General features: G+C 45.0%; 1 protein-coding gene across 8 annotated transcripts in view; it reads right to left on the reverse strand.

Moving 5' to 3' along the window:
* Positions 1-23,122, reverse strand: part of NUMA1 (nuclear mitotic apparatus protein 1) — a 57,834-nt gene that overhangs the window by 19,314 nt on the left and 15,398 nt on the right. For 7 of the 8 annotated variants that reach the window (XM_033145900.1, XM_033145898.1, XM_033145904.1 and 4 more), the window contains exons 1-12: positions 20,468-20,509; positions 17,768-17,853; positions 14,653-14,732; positions 13,675-13,757; positions 13,254-13,334; positions 12,779-12,863; positions 11,526-11,637; positions 9,360-9,517; positions 7,947-8,064; positions 5,501-5,618; positions 3,864-4,004; positions 1,697-1,822 (exon numbers count right to left, since the gene is read on the reverse strand). In XM_033145900.1, the coding sequence (XP_033001791.1) occupies positions 1,697-1,822; positions 3,864-4,004; positions 5,501-5,618; positions 7,947-8,064; positions 9,360-9,517; positions 11,526-11,637; positions 12,779-12,863; positions 13,254-13,334; positions 13,675-13,757; positions 14,653-14,732; positions 17,768-17,853; positions 20,468-20,509 (1,230 nt within the window). Of the gene's footprint in view, positions 1-1,696; positions 1,823-3,863; positions 4,005-5,500; positions 5,619-7,946; positions 8,065-9,359; positions 9,518-11,525; positions 11,638-12,778; positions 12,864-13,253; positions 13,335-13,674; positions 13,758-14,652; positions 14,733-17,767; positions 17,854-20,467; positions 20,539-23,122 lie in introns of those variants that run through there. The other variant, XM_033145897.1, reaches the window with a different exon arrangement.

Consider the following 23,122-nt stretch of genomic DNA (forward strand, 5'->3'; position numbering starts at 1 on the left):
ATTCAGCACCACATTCAAGGGACACCAGCAGAAGCCAGCCAGGCAGAGGATCCAAACTGGCAGACTGTGTATGACACAGGTCACTTCGCCCACTTCATACCTTTAATGAATGTGGAGGTTGTTTTAAATATGTTTGTTTGGCTTTTGTGTTTTGCTGCTGTTGTTTGTTTTTAAAGACAACAGAGCCTGACTAAAGCATTTGAGGTGCCGGGGCAGGCTTAGTTTATTTTATATACTGCCCTTCATCCAAAGATCTCAGGGTGGTCCACAAGATACATGTACCGGCCAATAAGGCAGGCTGAAGCTGTAGGGAGCGGAAAGAGTAGGCAAGTCCAGACCTAAGGCAGGCCCTGAAATACAGTGGACCAAAACACCACCTAACAATATCTGGGAATACACAGAGACACAACTCCTACAACTGAAGGGACTTTTCAAGTTAGTTATAGCCCATTAACAACAGAAACGGAATCAAATATTTTTACAACGGTCCAAGTTAACAGTGCTGTGGTTAGTTAGGATTGCTAGCAATAACAAAGGCAGACGTTTCCTCAAGCCACACTCTTTTTTTTTTAAGGGAAGTGTCTCTATAAATATACCCAATGTTAACACGTAAAAAGTCAAAGAAGCTATTAATGTTTTTTTTAAAAAAATTAACAATAAAAAGCCACAAGTGCCTGCATTAACTCTGCAAAGAGTGGCTTGAACTGCCCAGATGTGGTTTTCCGTTATGCAGTTTCATGACTAAAACCATGAGCCTAACATAGATGAGTCACTGGCCTGTGGCTTTGAGCAGAGCTGATGCAGAATCCCTTGGCAAATAGTTCCCGTGGGCACACTTATCGTAAGAAATAAGCTCTAAAGTCTAATTCAGAGGTGGGGAAATCCCTGGTCCGTGAGGCCCTTTCCAGCCAGCCACACCCCTTTGCCACCCAATGTCATATGCCACCAGGCCTGGGACAGGTAAAGCCACAGTCGGCAAGGAACCATGGGAAGCCAAACACTCAAAGTACCATCCCAAGTGTCCTGCACAGCTGGCATTTGGCAGTTTGAATTTGGCACCAAATGCCCTTCAGCTGAGTTTGGCCACTTTTCCATCCAGTCCATTGGGCAACATTAGTTACCCCACCTCTTGTTCAACAAAAATAGCTGTTCTGCAGACATGGGACGAATATGAATGTATATTTTTATTCAAGAACATCCCTTTTTATAATTTCATAAAATGTATACACTGCTTGGTTGCGGAAAAACACACACCCTCAGAGTGGCTTACCAAAAAAGAGACAAAAATTATCACCAAGACAAATTAGCAACAATGATTTGGGGGACATTCGGATAGTTAAAAGAACAATAGACTAAAAACAGATTAACATTTGCTTCCACTTTCTAAACATCTGGGTAGGCTTGTCTAAACAAAACTGTTTTTAGCAGGCACTGAAAAGGGTACAGTGAAGGTGCCTGCCTGACATCAACAGGCAGGGAGTTCCAAAGTGCAGGTGCTGCCACACAAAAATATTTCTTACAAATGCGGAAGGGCTGTGAAATATGCACTCCTTTTTATACAACAATGCAGTTCAACTAGTTAGTGAGACTGCGTTATCAAGGGTTTCACGGAGCAAGCCACCTGACCGCCCCGGCCCCCCGTGTGACAAGTGACATTTCTCTACCGGGATCCGTCTCGCCAGGGCCCTGCTCCTACCTTCAGAATGTCACCCATGACCTCTCCTCTCTCTGGCAAGGAAGTGGTCTCCCTCAGCTTCGCCATCTGGTCCTCCAGCAAGGAGTACTTTCCCTGCAGAATCTCCAGCTTCTCTTCCAAGCACCTCTGGAGGACAAGACACAGGTGGGGAATGGCATTGTGGAACCAGAGTTGAAAAGAACCGTCAACCCAGTTGGTCCAACCTCCACCCCCCAAACAGCAGCAGCCTCTGACAGCTGGAGGTGGATGCATCTGCTCACAACTCTTCTGGTCCAGGGAGGCAAAGAACTGTCGTGTATTGAATTTGCAGGCGCAGGAAAAGTAACAGAGCAGCCAGGAACTAGTTAAGGGAGGGAGTGATTGCTTTTAATTAGCTCCACCTGGGTTGTGTAGGCTAGCCCAAGTGCTGATATATAGCAGCAGGGCTGGGGTTTTGTGTGTCGTTTTACTTGCTTGCTGCCATGAATAAAGATGTTACCATACCACCACTGGCTGGACTTACTATATAACAGGACCATGGGCAATGAGCACACAGTGCCTCCTCCTTTCCATCTAGTGAGCTTTTCCAGGGATCCACCGATGTGAATGCGTGGTGTCAAACAAGGAAAAAGCCACTCTACTTATCTGCAACTCACTCTCCCCACCCTACACAAACTCCTGTTGCCCAAGACTGAGCCCAGGGATGATCTCCTCTCCGTCAAGGGGGAGGGCTCCCTGCTTGTTAAAACTCCTGGCCAGGCTTTCATGAGTGAAATATGTGAAGCATAACAACTGAACAGCCACCACCATTGCTGCACATACCCTTTTTATTTTGTTTTGACTATGGCAGACCAACACGGCTACCTACCTGTAACTGGAACTATAGAAGGCACCACATTGAGCCACATGAAATGGAAGTCCATCAACCTCACCAAGAAATATAAGGGTCTGGTGACTTCTGTTTCAGTGTATCTGAAGAAGTGTGCATGCACACGAAAGCTCATACCAAGAACAAACTTAGTTGGTCTCTAAGGTGCTACTGGAAGGAATTTTTTTTATTTTTTATTTTGTTACGGCTACCTACCTGTAACTGCACATACCCACAACCTCCTTAAATAACTCTTCCCGGGGGAAGAGCACAACGGAAGTGGCAGCCACACGTAGCAACTATGTTTTGAGCATACTCAGAGCCCAGGAAGCATGACAGAAGCGTCTGCTGAAAGGCAAATATCCCTGACCAGAAGCCCTGGGAACTCAATCCATGTTGTTACAAATCCCTTTTCGGCACACTGTAGGATGTACAAATGGCACACCTACTTCTTCATGCCATTCCTATTATGGGCTATAAAAGCTACTGCTGAAGGTACCAGAGCCAATCTAACCTGCTCCTTACTTTGCTGGCCTATTTCCACTCTGCCTGGGAAAGTCAAGACTCCCCTGCTCAGCGCCTGAGGGCCCCAGTCCTGCCACTCACCACCTGGCCCAGGGCGGGGACTGGTTGCCTCTATAAAGGACTGCTGTTGAGCAGAGAGGGCTCCGTTTTGCTTTGTTTTTTGTTTAAATTGCTGTTATTTTTTAGTTTCAGATTTTGATTTATGTGGAAATTGTTTTCCATTTGGCTGTGTATTTTTTTTGATGTGGTTTATTTATTTATGACTTGTAATTATGTAAATCTTGGCCTGTTGTAAGCTGCCTTGAGCATCGTTTTTAACTGTGGAAAGGCGGCATACGAATAAAAAATTATGGTGATGATCCTAACTACAAAAGCTGCTGCTGAAGTTGCCAGAGGCCACCTTACCTGTCAGTCCAGAGAAATACGCTACTCAGGATGACTAGAGGCAATCAGGGCAGGGGGCCGTTTAGGGGTTTCTCTTGGGGCCAAGATTTAATTTTGGTGGCACATCGTTTTTGCTGTTTAATTTTTTTATATTTTGTTGTTCAGCCTTCTTATGAATTAGAGGGGGGTTGTTCAATTTGATTATTTGTTAATGAGACATTTTCATTAGCTTATAAAAAAATTCCTGTATTTTGTAGCTTAATGAAATTATGTATTTGTTAGCAGGCTGAAGCATCATCTACTGCAGAAAATCAATGACGGTGATGACTATATATATGGACGAGGAGAACAGACCCCCTGGCTTTACCCTTCTGGGGGTGGAAGGAGGGGTGTCTCTTCCTGTCCACTGACCTTCTCACTGAGGGCACTGCTCAGCTCCATCTCCAGGCGGCTCCTCCGCTCCTCCCATTCCCTTAGAGCTGTGTTGTGCTCTTCCGAGAGCTCATTCATGGCTTCCTGCAGTTCCGTGTGAACGTGAGCAAATTCCCGCAGCTGTGTTGCAAAAACAGGGAAAGGCTTTATTTGACACTTGCTGCCTTTGTCTTTAGCACTGGTACAAACTCCCCTGCTCTGAAATTGTGGCAGACTGTGCAGAACAAACCTTCTACGGCAAGTGTGTAATGAAACATGCGGAAAAGGCAGCAGCGAAACTTGGCTGGCATTTGTTGGGAGACAAGCAAATAACATTTCCTTCTCAATGAACTTCCAAGACAGTTCATGTGTTACTTTAAACCACACGAGGGCACTGTTTGTCTAGCAACCTAGCCTGCACTTGCTTGTAAATCTCTATAGGCTAACTCCACCCCTTAAAAGCTGAGCAATTTTGTTGCTGTTTTCTCCCAGCTTGTTGGGACAAGATGCAAAATTTCATCTTTCGCAGCTCCACTAATCCTATTAATAGTTCCTGCACCAATAAAGCCTCTGAACTCCAGAAATTTAGTTATTATTTCAATCTAATTTACCCAAGCTGTGAGGTCTGCTAACAGTATTAACACTCCTGGTGGAATACAGGTGGTTATAGCTCAGTCGGCCTTTTTGGGATTCCTCTGATGTCCCTGTGTTCAATTCAAAGACAAGCATAAGCATTGCTAAAGGGCACTGGATTGGGGGAACGAGGTTTTATGGGAGGGGCCTCATGGCTCAGGGTGGAGTCCATCCTTTACATCCAGCAAGTTGCAGGTCTAATCCCTGGCTATAGTTAAGAGAGTCTCAGGTAATGGGGAAGAGACCTGTCTGCCTGAGGGTCCCAGGGAACCACGGCCAGTCAGAGCAGACAAGATGGAACAGTGGCCTGACTCTGTGTAAGGGAACCACAAGTTCCTCTAAGGCCTTCACATGGGGACTTGTGTAAGCTGCTCTGCTGCTGTAGTTTTTACTTGCCTCTCTTTATTCTGATGCTGTGTTTTGTAATTATGATATGGTTTGTTTTATTTTATGTACTGTTTCTTGCTACAGTGGTACCTCTGGTTACGTACTTAATTTGTTCTTAACCTGAAACTGTTCTTAATCTCAAGCACCACTTTAGCTAATGGGCCTCCCGCTGCGCCGCCAGAGCACAATTTCTGTTCTTATCCTGAAGCAAAGTTCTTGACCTGAAGCATCTGTAACCTGAGGTACGACTGTATTTGTATAGATGAAGGGCAGGATAGAAATATTTTTAATAAATAAATGAAATAACCACTTGAATTCAAGATTCCCTGTGGTCTTACCACACATGAGTCGAGAACGGGGCACATTTCTCCAGGGTGCCACCTCAATGCCTTTCTGCTCCAAGACCAAAACTCAGTGAACCCTTTCCGGGATCTCAAGGCGCGGCAAAGGAATCAAGGGTCACCCGAGTTTCAGGCAGAGGCAATACCTCAACCTCGCTTAGTTCCTTTCCAAAACGGAAGCCTGCAGGTCCAGTATAAGCATGCCTCTCCCCACCCCCACCCCACATTTGGAGACTACAAGGCTGCTGCAGCAACAGAAAACAGGTGCTCACGTACCCTGAAAGTGAGATCCCCATTCTCTTCTGAGAGCTGGTTGATTTTCCGGTCCATCTGGCCCTTTTCAGTTTTCAGGTCTTGGCACTGCTTCAGTGTCTCATGCAGGCGCATGAGGAGGCTGAGGGAGAAAGAGAGGGAGGCAGGCATGAAAAGAAGCAAGAGCGCTACTTGAGAGAGCAAGAGTGGCTCCCGGGCATGAGGGCCCAGTTTCTTGGCCTGGGATCTGGAGCCAAGAGCAGGGCAGCAGCTCAGGGAACCTCTCCCAACACAGGGTGTGGATCACCTCCTTCCTTGGAGGTTTTTAAGCAGAGGTTGGATGGTCATCTGTCATGGATGCTTCAGCTGAGGACCCTTGGGGTCCCTTCCAATTCTTTGATTCTATGATCGTAGGAAGCAGGCAACACACAGGCGGGGCTTGAGCCTCCACTACAAGGCCGAGAGCTCTTTGGGTTGAAATACAGCCTGGTTGCCTGCCTTGCTCCACAGCTTTTAAGGGTTGCTGCTGCTATGACTTCTTGAGGGAGCTCCATGCTTAGAAGAGCTCAGCTCCCTTTAAGTACTATGAAATCCAAAGTCCAATACAGCAGACTTTGAAAGATGCCATGCGCAAGGCTCTTTGGTGCTGACAAAACAGCATCTCTCAGTCAGGGCCCAAGTCAACTTCTGAAAAGGGGGTTTAGTCAAAGCAACAGCAGTGGGCCAACAAATCCTAGCCCAGGGTTTCCCAAACTTGGGTCTCCAGCTTTTGTTGGACTACAGCACCCATCATCCCTAGCAAGCAGAACCAGTGGTCAGGGATGGTGGGAATCGTAGTCCAAAAATAGCCAGAGACCCAAGTTTGGGAAACCCTGCCCTAGACTGAGCACATCAGCTCCTGCTTACCATGGATCTCTAGAATATAATAGGGACCAAGATTTCACATCTTACCCCTTCCAAGTGAATGATCAGAGGCTTGAGAGAGGGGAGAGTAAATGAGGGGAAAGAAGCCACAAACAAGTCTGAAGGAGGAAGAGAATAATTCTCAGCTGTTTTAAATAAGAATCAACTCCAAGCGATCATAAGCCAGGTGTGCCTAGAGAACAGATTTGCAAATGACTCTCAGCTGTTTCTTAAATGGCCCCCATGTGCCAGATACTATAACACCACAGCAGTGGCACAGTACCTAGAGCACTGACAGCATTTCCTCCCTCTACTTTCTTTCAAGGAGCTGGGCGAGAGCAAATGCACACGGATCCTTTGCACTTTTTTGACAACAATGCTACGAGGCAGGTTAAGTCAGAGACAGCAACTGGCCCTGGGTCAGTGGGTGAGCTTCATAGCTGATAGAAAGGACAAGGTGGAGGGTAGACAAGATAAGCAAAGATGCTAGGAGGGTGGGGAGCAAATTGGTTGGAGCCTTTTAAGGCAAAGGGGCCATTCCGTGAAAAATGAGCCTGATAAGAATGCTAGATGAGCACTGGACTTTGGTGAGGAAGATTCCAAACGTGCAGTCTAACCATTTTTTTAAAAGCTAAAGACAAAAGAAGTTTATTTTATGGACCTTCTTTTCAAAAGTCCACCCACGTAGTCTTCACAGTAGTGTTCAAGTTAAAAGTTTTCTGATGATTGTCCCACCCGTGACAGCATTTTTTCCTTAATTTTGTATCATTAAATTTCTTAAACTTAATTCCTGATTGCATAGTTGTAACCAATAAACATTGATTTAAACAGATATGCTGAGTTTATCATTGAGTCACCTCCCAACTCACAGAGTTTTTCCATAAATCAAACTTATCTCAAGCTCCATGTCCTTTTTTTGTCCCACCCGTGACAACACTTTTAACATTTAATAAAATTGTCAAAAATCTCCATAAAAATAATAAAACATTAGTAAAATGTTCAGTATCTTATTAAGAACATAGTTTAAATTTTGGTTGTTAATTTTTATGTATATTTACATTGTTACACATGTGTGAATACCAAAAAAACATGGTCAAAGTGTCCCACCCGTGACAATGGAATGGCCCAAAGGCACCAGTCATGGCAAGGAAAGCACTGAAGGCCGAAACAGCACACAAAAGATAATGTAGGGCAGCAAAAGATAATAAGACAAATAAGGATAATGAAAAGGGCAGGAGCTAAGGAGAGACCCTGGCTGCTTCAATTAAAGGTAGGAATAACTGAGGTGCGCGGTGGGAACTGCCTAGTTCCCAAGGTTTCCTCACCACCTTTGACCAGCAGGTGAAGCCAGAGGCCAACACTATTTTCTTACCAGGCGAAGTCTTCTTCAAAGCAACCCAGCAACCCAAATCTGAGCCAGGAAAGTCCAACAGAGCAAATCCGTATTATTTAGTAGGTTTCTATCCCACTTTTCAACTTAAGTCTTCAAAGCAGGGAGAAGGACACAAAATGAAGAGAACCAGAGGGGCGGCCCCAGTGGGACATTCCAGCCCGAGGGAGGAAGTACCTCTCGTTTTTTTCTCTGAGTTCCTCCATTTCTTTGGATTCCAGCTGGTCTGCTGCTTGCCTCTCATGTAGGAGAGTCAGGCGGTCGATCCTCTGCTTCATCATCAGGATCCGCGTTTCTGAAGCAGGAGGGGAGAAAAGAGGACACGGATTATTCAGAAACTAAAAGGTACACGGTGGCTTCCCCCTGTACAGCAACCAGGCTCCTCTCCATCCAGACACAGTGACTCTGGACGGGCTGTGTGCCTCCCAGCAACCCAACAACAGGGTTGCACAATAGACAGAGCAGCACAGGGAACAAAGACAAATAACAATGGCATCTGAACGCAGGATTAGGCAACTTGCTCACTTTGCAGAAATTTAATCTGACTGCAGAATTTGGAGGGAGGAGAGCGAGGGGGTTTGGGTCTGGCATGTGCCCTCTTTAACAGAAGGGAGAGCTGTTGGGGCCAGTAAAGAGGTTTGCCGGATGGATCTATGGCTGACCACAATTAGGAGCAGGATTTTAGGTTCTGGTCCATGGAAAGCTTCATTAGGATCCTAACAGATCATGTAGTTCTTATCTAGATCATATTCCTTCTAGTTAGATTATTATGTTATGCACTTGTGGGTACCAGACTCCCCTAAAACTCCCGGGTTCAGTAGGGGTTGGGATTTAATCAAGGCAAATGTTAAAATAGAAGCCAGGCCAGTTTCCTGATGAGGTAGGCCAGGCATAGGCAAACTCAGGCCCTCCAGATGTTTGGGACTACAATTCCCATCATCCCTGGCCACTGAGTTTAAAGTGGAGTCTTTAGGGTTGGCTGCAATGTGACCTAGCGAGGAAGAAAGGTTGCCGGCTGGCAAAGACAGCAAGCTGGAGAGAGGGTCAGCGCACGGTGGTGAATTTGCTTGAATTCCAAGGCTGCAGCTATGCAAACAAAGCCCTATGGGGTGTTAATGCTCTGAGTCCCTCCATCGCAGGTTCAGGTTGTATATATGCGTATATCCTAAAGACACCACAGTCTGAGCCGTGCCTCAGTTCCAAAAGGAAACACGAACCCTGGGTAAGCGGACCTGGAACCACTGGAATCTCGCCCGCTGAGATTGGGGTGGTGTGCAACAATTATTAATAATGTTTTTTCATCCCAACCTCCCTCTAGGAGCCCAGGGCAGCCAAACTACATCAGTTAAAACAGCAGAAAAAAATAATACATCTACAAATACATCAACAGTCTCCAAGGAACTGCTAGCATTGCTTTTGCTGTCACACCCATCCCCTGATGGTTCACTGCTACCACCCTCTTTTCCTGCAACTGAGAGGTTCAGGAGCACTTTCATTGCTTCTTGCTACAAAAAGTGCTTGAGAAAAGGGCTCTGCTTGTCTCAGCATCCTTGGTAGCAACCACTCCACTCCAGTGGCTGACCCCCTCACCTTTCTCATCAACGAGCTTCCGGCTCTCTGCCAGCTCGTGTTCCAGCTCATCTCGATTTTCTCTCTCTTCTTCCAGCAGCTTCTTCAGCTTCCTTATCTGAAACTGGGGTGAATGCATGACGTCACCCATAGGAGAGGCAGAGGAGCCAGGGAGCAACCTGCAAAGAAGTACCAGGGCCATCTGCATTTGAATTTTTTATTTTTTTTAAATGTGAAAGACGCTTGCACAAAACTCTTGCTGAGCAAAACGTGGTTCATGTTATGCCTTCGAAAAGGAAACAAGTATAAACAGATTCTACAAGCGCTATTAAAAATTCCACACTGTGCCAAGAAACATGACCCAGCCATCCTATTTATCTAGCTGACACACAAAGAGATGTGTTTTGCAATGTCTCCAAGCATGCTGTGCTAACCTCACTCAGGCTACAGGGCAAGTGATACGGTCTTAGAAAGCCATTCCCGCAACTGTAACAGGGAAGAGGATCTAGAGCAAGACAACGCAGGCATCTGTTCCTAGCTCCTCTCTGCTCAAGTTCAGCAAATACTAGCGATGGAGAGCCAGGGATACCACCATGCAAGCTGCAAAGAGGTTGAAGCAAGAGTTCAAATCCCGGCTTATCCCATGCCATTCAGCCAACGAGAGCACGGCCAACGTCAGTGACAGCCGCAGTTCCAACTGCAGACAGCAATGAGAGCCCAGCTGAACAAGCCCCTCTGTGAGATCACAAAGAGAGTGCTAAGAAGTGGACATGGTTCAGGCTCTACGACATGCACCACCTTCCATTACGGCTGATGGCAGCACTCGCTCCCAATCAGGCTTCCAGAATTCCTCTGGCCCCTCTTGGCAGAAAGTGTGAAGTAACTTCCTGTGTTCCTGAGTCAAACCACTGGTCCATCCAGCTCAGTACAGCCTACACTGACTGGCAGTGGCTCTCCAGGATTTCAGGCAGGGGTCTCATCTGGAGCTGCCCATGGGGACTGATCCTGGCGCTTCCTCAATGCAAAGCAGGCCCTCTACTATGGAGCTACGGCCCCTTCCCCTGAAGCAGACATTCAAGCAGAACCTAACAACATTGCTTTTACAAATTTTACTTGGAACTATTTAAAGGACTGGAGTGAGAGCTGCTTAAAAGAGAACTGTCTCAGGGGAATGCACTGTATTTTCCTGAGTTTCCCTTCAAACTGTTCACCAGAAAAACACTGTGGGAGTGGGGGAACCTAGATCTAATGAAAATGTTATTAAGTGATCTAAGGAACCATAGAGACCCAAGATCTTGTGAAGTCTTACAGCTACTCAGCTGACTCTATAATCTAGATGATATTTGATATACTGTATTGTCATTCACATACATTTTTACGTTATTATCTTCTACTTTTAGAAGCTTCCGTAAAGTTGGCTTAAATGTAACCTCCTTCCTTGGGCATATCACTAGAAACATAAACTGAGCAGGCACACATGCGCTTTCCAAACTGACATTTAAGGTCTCTTAGCCCACCTGCACCCACAAGGGGATTCACCAATTCTGTTTTGAGCAGACACACAGCATGGCCACATGGGGGTGCTGTGGTGGAGGAAGAACCCTGTTCCCAGGCCTCACCTGGCTACCCCAGGAAGTCTCTTTACCCTAGCCTCTGACACCAGAGGTACAACATGTTTTCACAACCTGGCCTATTCCTGCGAACGAATTTCCTGCAACTGTGTCTCATATTATTATAACCCACCTGGAATCTGCTGGTGAAGGGCAGCTGATAATGTAGTAGTAATAATAATAATAATAATAATAATAATAATAATAATAATTTAAAATAATAATTATGGTATGGGGCTTCACTGCCTATGCAACTCCTTATCATCTCTTCACCACCTCTTTATTCTCTCCCAGCCAGTTTCTGTGCAAACCATGAATTCCACGCTTCCGAAGGCAACTCAGAATTCTACAAAAACCCAGATTCCACCTTCACAAACTGAGGGGAAAGCCTCAAATAACTTAGTTAGATCTAAAGCAGAGATCTGGTGTCTCCTTGGCACAGAATTTGGTTTCCCCAGGCAGGGGCCACATCAAATCCTGCAAGTGCCCTGAAAGGAGGCTTTCCATCTGCCTGTGTGGCATCAGACGGCTGGAATCACAACCACGAATCCTGGGAAGCAACTCGTCAATAACTTACTTATTCATGCCAGATGAAGAGGCAACCTTCTGCAGCTTCAAGAAGTGTACCTCTCGCCTTGGTGGGGTGGTCTCCTCCGAGCTGGTGCTGGAGATACTGGATGATTGTGGCACTGGAGGAAGAGGGAGGGTGTGCAGGGTGTCAGAGTCAGCTTGGCAGCAGCAAAGAAAGAAGCAAAAGAAGCAAAACCTTAAGTCCAGGGTCCATTCACCCCCCACCCACCCCGTTTGGGTCAGCTGAAGAAGTTCAAGGAACGAACAATTCGGTTTATTAAGTGGACAGATCAACCAGCTTATGTAGAAAACGTTTCAGTTTGTTTTTTTAGTTGAGGAAGAAAAAAGCAAGTAAGAGGGGCTATGAGTGGCTTATAGAATCAGGAATACCAAATGGGAGATAGTATGTTCCCAAAGCATAAAGGGCCTTTCACTGACAGTAACAGCTAGCCAGTCTAAAGGCAAACACAACACACAACCAAAGAGTCTTGTGAGGACAAGGAGAAACCCACTTTCCAGAATTCTCTGCAGTTTAGGGTCCCCATACAGAGGCTGTTTACTCTATATCCAACATGGAAAGTTTATAAGGCATAAAATCATTTTCTGACTCATTTGCATGCAGATATACAACTTGATTGAGGCTGGAGATGTGCACCACTGGTGCGCAGGTGTTGCATGCCAGTGGGCCAGAAGCAAGAAGAGGCTTTGTCTGCCAGACAGAGTACCTCCACAGGGAAGTATTTTTCAGAAGCCTCCACATAACGGCCGTAAGCCTTGAGCCAGCTCTGGACAGCAGTATTCTGCATCAATGCAGTATCTCCGACCCTTCAAGCTCCTGCTCACTCCAACCAATCTGCAAGAGCTCAGCCAGCATCGTTCCCTTTGACTCTCCCCACCTCTGTAAATTCTGCCATGCTAATGCCTACATCTAGCTCCTACTTGCTTTGAAAGAGCCTGTGGAAAAGCCAGACAGCAGCTTTTGAACCAATGCCTTAACCTCACCAAGAACACTTGCATCTCAACAGACAGCTCACCAAATAACGCCACCCCCAACTAGTGACTCAGTCTTTATCCTCTTTAGACTCGCTGTATAGGAACCGCTGCCCCACTCCCGCTGCTGACTGCTGTTCCAACAAACCTGCAGTGGGGCAGCCATGAGATCAAACCGTGTGGCCCGATCTGGGTTGAGCCACTGAAGTTGGCAGGGCAGCCTCGTGCCCCTGAAGGTATTTCAGTCCCGCATGCTCACCCGGCACTTACTTTTCTTTTGAAGGAAGCTCTCCAGATTCTCACCGAGGCAATCTTCGTTGTACAACATGAAGTTCAGCGACTTAGCCATCTCCGCCTGAGGGAACAGGGAGGAAGAGACAGGGCAGCATGAGCAACTGTGAACCTAAGAGCAGCCTTCGTTGCTGGATGAGGCAAATGGCTCCTCTACTTCAGCACACAGCTCTTCTCACAGTGGCCAACCAGATGCCCCCACTGGAGGAAATGTGCAGCCCTCCCTACTTGTGGTTCCCAGCCAATGGCACTTCTGGTCACATGTAAAGCCAGAGGAAGGTATCCTGCCCTTCAAGCAAGCTTTCCCCTCTGCAGCTTTTGCTTGGACTATCCTTTGCGGAATGTGACCCACCCCACAACCATCACCACAGACAGTTCTTCCATCCCTAGCAGGCTCCAAAAGGTCACTTAGCTGATGAGGCATCTACAGCTGGAGGCAGAATGTTTGAGTTACCTGGAGATCATACTCAACCGTGGCCCATTCTCTGGGAATCTTATCACTCATGGAGGCATAGTAAAACAGCAGCATGACCACCTGAAGAACGGCAGAGACAGAGTGATGTAACATCACACGCCACATACAAAGGGAGGGCAAGACTGTGCATTTTGCCAGTCAGAAGATGCAAAGATATGAACTCTGATGTCGTGTATACAGCTTTCTACAGATGTCCTTAGAACCCTTTTAAAATAAGCTGGATGTCGATCCAGGATTGGTTGCTATCTTTCCACCACTGCTGCGTAATTTTCCTTCTGGGGCACATTAAGAATCTCATTCCAGCATGTCCTCTTGATGCTGCTAACCACCATCTCCCACAATGAGATTTAACTTGCCAGCCTGAGCCACTAAATAAAGAGAGCTGCAGATGTGTGCAAACCTTGGCTAGCTCCAACTCCTCCGCTGCTAGAAGCTTCTCCTCAGATACCAAGTTCTGTGCTGTAGATTTGTGCTTGCAGCGTTCTGGAAGGAGGAATGTGAATTTTAAAAAGGAGTCTTTGAATTCAATCACAGCACCAACCCCAAGGAAAAGGTCTAGACTAGTTACGGAACCCAAAACAATCCCACACCTGCACCCCATCCTCAGGTGCAAGGCTGCCAAACTGGGAATGCAGGGGTGGTTTATCAAAAAGATCTAGGAAGGTTTTTGGCTGCAAAAATGAAGAGTGTAGCCACTACATTTTTGTCCATTTAGGCTCTAAAGCTTAGATTGCTTTACATCTATGTAACTTTTTAGCTGCTTTGTGGCATTTACTGCTCAGAAGCAGCAGAGGCGTTCCAATGGCTTCCCCTCCTTTAGCTGTGGCAGCTTGCCATGAGCACCTTTGGACTGCACCTGAGATCAGGCATGAAATAGCCTTTCACTAAGTGGACCCAAGGCAAGTAAGAATCACCTCTGGGCAGCTCAATGTCTCTGGCTGAGTTTTCTCTCTTCTCTCCTGCACAAGGGGGGCCAGCAGGCAGAAGGGGAACTTAAGCCTATCAAGTCTCTGCCATGCTTATTCTCCTCCCCTGGCCTTACATGGGTAGAGCGACCTGCAGGCTACTTTCTTCCAATGCTCAGTCTTCACAAAATCATTGTGGGAGCTGCACATAGGCTCACATACACTTGTAATTTTAAACTGTATGAGTGGGAACAAGCAATGCAGTATGGAAAAGTGCCACTCTTGCCACCAACTCTATCCATCTTCTAGGAACATGGGAGAATGTTAAGAAGTTTCTGCATTAACAACAGCTTTGCTTGCCAGCTTCCTCCACATTGGAGAGTGTGGCAGATGGAGGCTCAGGCTGATGTGTAGACAACAGATTATCTAAATTCAGAAAGAGCCAAGATGCACTGAGTGGCAGAAGCTCTTACTCTTGAGAAAGCAGACGACATAGGCAACCCGGTCTGGCAAACTCTGCTGCAAAGGGTCCCGTCCCTCTTCAGAGCCATGACTGGAAAAAGAACAAAGCAAGCACTTCAACAGAGAGACAGAGTCATTCCTGATGAACTATTTGACCAGAGGGATGATGAGAATCAGAAACAAATGAGGAAGAGGGACACACATTAAGGCAGTTCACATCTACATTCCAGCCTGTTTACTATGGCACCTAGAATAGACCTCTTTGAAGCCTGAAGCTATGTAACATGGTAAAACGGTAGCCGTTTCCCTTGCAAAACTGGACAGGGAAGTAGTCTGGGTACAACTAGTTCCAATTCAAAGCAGGCTGGTGTATTTGAGGGCAGAGAGAAGTGTCATTAAGTGAAAAAGAGTGTGCATTTTTAAGCTATTACACCATTAATGAAGCAGGAGAACTAGCTAAAATACAAAGTCAAGGATTTTTTTTTTTGCTTGCTTCATAAAGGGCATTCATACCATAAAAGCAATCTGAAATAAGACTTCCTATGAACATAGATGGTTAAATGATGTATCAGTCCCTAAAGCTGTCCAATCAAGCCCTCCCCATGCTCTCCTGTTGATTTGGACTACAACTCCCATGAGTCCCAATGATCATGGCCATATGGTGGTGGGCCTGATAGGAGTTGTAGTCCAAAACATCTGGAGGGCATCAGGTTGGGGAAGGCTGGTCTGATTGTTCTTGAAAAGGCAGCAGTGGGAAACTCCACAATTGCCAGCTGCTTATCAATGTCATTGGTGTTTCTGCATGACCAGAAACTATGGAAGCATCTGACTGGATTCGTACTGGGAACGGTGGGTGGGGAAAAGACTTTATGATCAGACTGCAAGACTAACACAGACCAGAACACAAAATGAACCCTCAGAAAGACAACCTCTATCCCTGGTGTCCTCCACTTATCCTTTGCATCCAAAGGCAGAACTCCCCAGACTTAATTACTAACAATTAGATTCTGTTTAATTCCTTGTTTACATTGTGAGCAACGCCCACCAGAGACTGCACAATGATGCACCCAAAAGAGCCACAAGGGGGAGTCAACTGTGCTGCTTCTCAAGTTTGCGACACTAAGAGTCAGGCCTTGAACAACCCCTGTACTATCTCTGCCTGAAACAACTATCTGAGAATCATGGAGTTGCAGACTTGGATAAGGACCACGAGGGTCATCTAGTCCAACCCTCTGCAATGCAGGAATCCTTTGCTCAAGCTCTACCAACTTGTGAGCTATCCCAGTTCCACGCTTCACAATTTTAGGACGTTTGGTCAGAGGCATTTTTTTCTGCCAAGCACCCACACTCATCTACTCTGAGCTCAGGCTGCTCAGCAGAACCCAAACAGCTTCAGAGTCTGACACAGCAAACTGCCAAGAATTAAAATGTTAGCTCTAAAAATTCAAGGAAGGGATTTGCTTCACTGCAAGGTGTTTGAACCAGGTAGGTAAAGAACAGCAAATTTATTATGATTCAATTCATATCCCGCCCTTCCTCCCAAAGGAATCCAGAGTGGCGAACACCTTGGGACCGAGTACATTGAGGGTGACCTTCACCCACATGTGACTAACTTCTGAGACCTTCCATGGTCTGGTGGGGAGAGTATGATGGTGCCTCGTTTTTGGAACACCAACAAAATTGTTCAGCACTTTCTTATCAGTACTTGGATATCAGAGTAACACTTTTAGAACAAAATTTAACAATATTTTTAATGGTGCCCTTCTGTTTTAGAGTTCTGACTTTTGTCTGCTGTTTGTTTTGTGATTGTTTGGTTGCCTGCAACATTCTAGTAGTTAGCATTTATTCTTATATGTTGCTTTGGGTACATGCTTAAATTACTTTTCTACAAATGTACCCAAAGCAACATATAAGAATAAATGCTATCATTTGCAGTTTTTGAACCGCGTCTCCTCATCCTCCCCAAACCTTTACAAAGACCCCAAAGTCCTTACAGTGCAGGCAAAGTGCCTAGCCTGGCAGCTTGTTTCACTGATTTGTTTATCAGAGTTCAAAACCAGATGGAAAGGGATTAAGTAGGCTTTGAGTAAATACAGGCTATGCAGGAAGTCCCTCTTCACCACTTCCTCCTACACAACTGGGAATCATTTCTTAAATGCAACTCCAGCTGTTCAGCAGGACAGGTAACAATAGCCAAGGTACATCAAGAGAGGCTCTCCCAGCTTAGGATGTAAAGTACAAAAATAACTTTCATCAAATAAAAAGACACTATACAGTGGAACCCCGGGTTACACACATAAACCCCCCCGAAAACCCGGAAGTCGCGCAGAAGCGTTCTGCGCATCCAGAAAACACTTCTGGGGGGCGGGAGTGCATATCCCGAACGTACGCAACACGGAGCGTACGCAACATGAGGTATGACTGTATCAGAATACAGTGGTGCCCCGCTAGACGAAAATAATTCGTTCTGCGAGTATTTTCGTCTAGTGGGTTTTTCGTCTAGCGAAGCAGCAATGCAAACCACGGTTTTTCGTCTAGCAAGGCATTCGTCTAGCGGGGCACCACTGTATGTTCTGCATTTAATTCAGAATCCAATTAAGAGACAAAGAATGTAATCAACAGCAAACAGGTTACAAATCCTTAAAACCTCAGCGTTCCACTATGGTTATTCCTAAGACTCTGAAAGTGCTACAGATTTCACCTATGCACTTGAACAACACTGGAAAGGAGGAAGCTCACTGTCAGGGCTATGGGGAAGTGAGAATTTACACAAGTACATAATTCTGTATTAGCATTCGGAGGGGGGGGGGCGTTATTAAAGCAGCTGGTTTCCAAGCACTTTTTACTGCAAAGAGTGGCCTACAGCATAGAGATAAAAGCACTAGAGGAGCCAGGGATGGGAACTAACTGAAAGGTTTTCCAGCACCAGGGGATGCGCCTGCAGGGTTCTTCAAACCTTGATCATCTTTATGACTAGCAGTTATACTGATCACTTTTTGTACTACACTATTTGCTACTGGCTGTAGCATTCAGCCCCTGTCCCTACAAGACTTAAAAAACAACATTACAATGCACACTGACTTCACAGGATATCAAGGAACGAAAGGTGTCCTCAGTGCCTCTTACATTTTGTTGATTATCTTGATGAAAATGCTGCAGTCTTGGAGCTGAGACAATGAATTCAGGGTATCATCCAGCTTCAGACTGTTCACCTGAAGAAGAGGAGATGAATCAAATCACAGGCTAGAAATCCACTTGCTGGCAAGTTAAGGAATAAGGTCAGCATCTTACAGCTCAGTCAATGTATCAATCCTGAAACTTGTGGTCATGTACCAAATGCAGTTTACTCACATGTAAGCTTGGTGGAAACCCCAATAAGGAAAACATACAAGCGCTTGGCAATGCACTGCATGCACCTTGTGCTTGGAGAGGGAAGGATCTCAGATCAGAAACAAAAATGAGTGATAGATAATATCCTTCAGCAAGTCAACAGGAACATGCCCTACACATCTGCCATAAAGAAAAAACTTTATGGATACACCACAACTGATCATGAGGCTTTGGAATAAGGTGCAGAAGAAGTACAAATTATTTAATTTCCTTGCCTCCTGCTTGATACAGCTCTACCTGGGTTTTAGTCTACAAGTCCCGGTGGCTATATGCTACCTCCAGAATCAGAGACAGCAGGCCTCAGTTACCAGTGGGAGAGGGCCGGTGCTCTCATGTCCTGCTTGTGAACTTCTCAGAGGGCTCTGGCTGCCCACAGTGATGGACCAGATAGGCATTTAGATTGTCTCAGCAGGGATTTTCTTACCTCCCTGCCTTGGTGCCTTAACCCCACGTGGGAACTAATACAAACAGTTCCATGTGGGAGCCACTGAGCAACATTGCTCCAATGAACCCTCATTCTTCATGACTGTCTGGGGGTACCTGAATTTTTTCCCCTAGTTACAGTAGACTTATTTAAACAGCTCTCACATTAACCATGGCCTTTTCCAAACATGCATAAACCTCATCAATATCTTTAAGGGGTCTGAGGGAGTGGCAGCAACTGACAATTAACATAACGTCCAGGAAGTGCCAGGAGCTTTTTAGGCATTCAAAAAGAGGCAGTGCTGTCAAGTATCCCGTTTTACCCGGGATTCTCCCTTATTTTAAGCAGTTTCCCACTGCTCTCCCTTATTTTTTATTTCCTTTAAATTTCCCGTTTTTAATAGAAGCAGCTCCTCCCCTGCTGGCCAGGGACTGGGTAGGAAGACCTCGCCTACTTGGAGAGAAAAGCCTCAGCCCTCAAAGCAAGTGGGAGCCGTTTCCCGTGCTTACAGGGGGGTGTATTCCTCCCCCTGAATCGGCCCCTATCCGTTGCCGTCGAGCCCCTCAGCCGGCCAATAGGGTTAGCTGGCGGGTGGAGCCTGGCTGCCTTTGAGCAGCTGCTGCTTCCTGTCCTGTTTTGATGGGATCAGACAAGACGACGATGGGGCTCCATTGCGCAGAGCACATGGCTGCCCTCCTCTTTGCTCCGCTCCGAGCCCAAGCCCGCTTGGAGTTTACATTGCTTCTCTGCCCACTTTTGCTTCTGGCTCCGCCCACCACTGACATGTGACTGTCCCCGGGATAGGTGAGACTGCTGATCCCTTATTTTCAAATCCGAAACTTGACAGCTATGAAAAGAGGTCCAACTCCTCATCTCCACCCCTTTCCTGATAAAAAGGCAAGCAACAAATTCCAGGAGTTTTGGATGAAATCCAAGGTCTCAACACTGATCTCAAGCATATCTGAAAGCTTCACAGAGCATCCGAGGAAAGAAACTCCCCCCAATGAAATTCTTCCTCAGGGTGTCATTGATTTAAACCCATTACATAAATCAAGCAGGGGGGAAAGCTGACTTTTAAATCTAGTTTCCCATGCATACTTCTATGCACATTTTCTAAATAATGGAGCATGTGGGGCTAATAAACCATGTTAAATGACAACTAAAAATTTACACAGCTTCAATTCTTACAATCAGGCCTTGAATCACACTGGCACACTAAACATTCTCCAGGACTTCAGGAAAAGGTCTCCCTCCAACCTACCTGGAGACTCCAGGGACTGAACTTAGAACCTTCTGTATACCCCCCCCCCCAAAAAAAAAGATGCTCTACAATTGAGTTATGGACATCTCATTGCCTGTTTTGTCACTGAAACGCAGCTACAGGTGAAACTCAAAAAATTAGAATATCATGAAAAGGTTCATTTCTTTCAGTAATTCAACTTAAAAGGTGAAACTAATATATGAGATAGACTCATGACATGCAAAGTGAGATATGTCAAGCCTTTATTTGTTATAATTGTGATGATTATGGCGTACAGCTGATGAGAACCCCAAATTAACAATCTCAACTTTGGGGTTTTCATCAGCTGTATGCCAAAATCATCACAATTATAACAAGCAAAGGCTTGACATATCTCACTTTACAGGTCATGAGTCTATCTCATACATTAAACTCCAGTAGCTAATGAAAACAATTGCTTACATAAATGGACTTTTCCACAATATTCTAATTTTTCAAGTTTCACCTGTAGTTCTCTCGCTACAACTGCTCTGTTGTTACTGCCAGTTTTGCCTTTCCTAAGGTAACATGTTTTACATCCCAGTAACTTGTTTCTCACAGGGAAGATTTGCTGGATCAAAAACGCAGTGTCGCAAAGGGAACTGTCAGCTACACAAAGAGCTTTGGAGAAGGATAACAGAGCACAGTTAGCCCAGAGGGAAAAGAAGGCACCAGAGTACAAGGTGTAGCCACATCCTAAGCAGCAACAAAGAATAAAGAAGCGGCATCTTACCCAAGCAAGGAGAGCTGAGGCCCTCGAGTTGTGAAGTGACATCGTGGTGCTTTGCCAGGTTACCTTCCAACCTAGAAATGCCAAGAGAAAGGGGGGAAAGAATTTAAAGCTTTGAAATTAAGTAATTTTCACTGCCCATCAAGAAATTACACTCCAACAGCAAATAACAGAGAAGTGCATCGGTTCTGTCCCTTGTGGGAACCTCAGCTCCTCTGATAAAAGGGAAAGTGGGCTTGAGGCTTTATGATTAGCCCTTGCTTCTTTAAAGTTCTGGACAGCTGCTACTCAAGTATCTGGCGTTGTTCAATGTTTTTACAGGTAAAGAGAGAGAAACACACTTATTGCTTTCATGGCTCCTTGTCCTGCCTCAGATTTCTCAACCAGCAGAAAACGCAATGCTAAGGCCCACGTGAAGGTTTAGTGTTACATTGCTTGATAGCAGAACTGTAAATGTAGGCTCATGTGAAGCTACCCTACAAAGGGACGGCCAACTGGTCCTGCTGGCAAAGTATTGATGAATGCAAAGTATTTTTTTCTTTACATAAAGAATATTAAAGGTAAAGGGACCCCTGACCATTAGGTCCAGTCATGTCCGACTCTGGGGTTGCGGCGCTCATCTCACGTTACTGGCCGAGGGAGCCGGCATACAGCTTCCGGGTCATGTGGCCAGCATGACAAGCCGCTTCTGGCGAACCAGAGCAGTTTACCTTCCCGCCGGAGCGGTACCTATTTATCTACTTGCACTTTGACGCGCTTCCGAACTGCTAGGTGGGCAGGAGCAGGGACCGAGCAACGGGAGCTCACCCTGTCGCAGGGATTCGAACCGCCGACCTTCTGATCAACAAGCCCTAGGCTCTGTGGTTTAACCCACAGCCACATCTGGGAATATTACTTTATTATATTTTTCAACTTCATACATCCGCCAATGTATCATACATGTTATACCTGTTGTACATTTTTTTGTTCCAGTATACAGGTTAATAAAGTATATGTACATTCCCATATGTGGTTTATCTTTCATTGGCTCTCTTTTCTTTGCTTCCTCATAAGCATAATAATAGTAAAGATGCTAACAATAGTAGTAAGGAAAGGATACAAAATTACATAAAATATAAACATTAACCCGTATAAAACATAAACAACATACAAAAAAGGACATTCATCACAATGATTAGACTTCCTATATTTTCCCCATGAACAATCATTTTCTATATGCGAATGTACTCAACGCTATTAAATTATCCTTTGTATCCTTTCAAGAGCATTCCAAAATCTAAACTTAACCATAACTTATATTATACACCATTTACGACTCCAGGGTCACTCAAAGGCCGCCATAGACTTTATACCGTTGTTAATGCTTTGTAGATACCTTCTATATTTCTCCCATTTTATCACAAAAGCTTGTCTGTTGTTTCCTCTTAGACTATTAGTCAACTGAGCCATCTCAACATATTCCTGGAACTTATTTTGCCAATCCTTTATATCTGGAGCATTTTCTCCCTTCCAGTTCAGCGCTATCAGATTTCGTGCAGCTGCTGTTGCGTATAAAAAAATATATATTTTAGTTTCTCCGGGATTTCATTACCTATAATACTTAGGAGGAAAACCTCTGGTTTTTTGCGGAAGGTTAAACCCAAACGTTGTTTTTAAGTTCGTCATATATTGAATTCCAAAATTCTTTATTTTTCTACAGGTCCACCACATGTGGAATATGTTTCCGTTACATTCCCCATATCTCCAACAATTATTAGCAAGATTTTTATGCATTTTGGAGAGCCTTGATGGAGCTAGGTGCCATCTGTACTGCATTTTAAGCATGTTTTCTTTGATGTTATAACATGCTGTGAAGCTCATCGTAGATTTCCAAAGTTTTCCCCACTGGTTTAACATAATAGGGTGGCCAATGTCCTGCGCCCATCTGATCATAACTTCCTTAACCTCCTCCTCCTTGACTTTCCATTCAAGGAGGATCTGGTATGATTTAGATATTGTCTTGGTATTATTATTTAATATTTCTGTTTCAAATTTGGACGATTCCCTTACAAATCCATTTTTCTTGTCTTGTTTAAAAGTTTCATGCAATTGATGATAATCAAGCCAGCCTGATAGATGTTCTTTAACCTCTTCATACTTCCTAAGTGTTAATTGATTATTTTCCTGTCAATAAGGAGTTATATGTTAACCAGCTCTCTTTCATATTCTTCTTCTTTATTGCCTTTGCCTCCCCCAGAGAGATCCAGTTGGGGTTTTTTGGATCTTACTTTGTTACAGGGTGGATTTGATTTAAATCAAACTGATTTAAATCATGATTTAAATCACTAGTCAGTAAGGCTCAGGGTGGATTTAAATAAATAAAAAATCTGATTTAAATAAAAAAAATCTGATTTAAATCAGATTTTTTAAATTTAAATCAGATTTTTTTTATTTAAATCCACCCTGAGCCTTACTGACTAGTGATTTAAATCAAATCCACCCTGCTTTGTTAACTTAGAAGGGTTGTCATGCCCTTTAAGTCCAAAAGATCCGCATTTTTAAGTTGGCACCAGTCTTTGATCCAGGAAGATGAATGCAAAGTATTAACAACGTTTCATGGTTAGACCAGTCAAATAGTATGAATTTTTCTGTATTAATGTGACATACCAATGGGGAACT

The sequence above is a fragment of the Lacerta agilis genome, chromosome 4, assembly GCF_009819535.1.
Source record: "Lacerta agilis isolate rLacAgi1 chromosome 4, rLacAgi1.pri, whole genome shotgun sequence".
Classification (NCBI taxonomy): Eukaryota; Metazoa; Chordata; class Lepidosauria; order Squamata; family Lacertidae; genus Lacerta; species Lacerta agilis.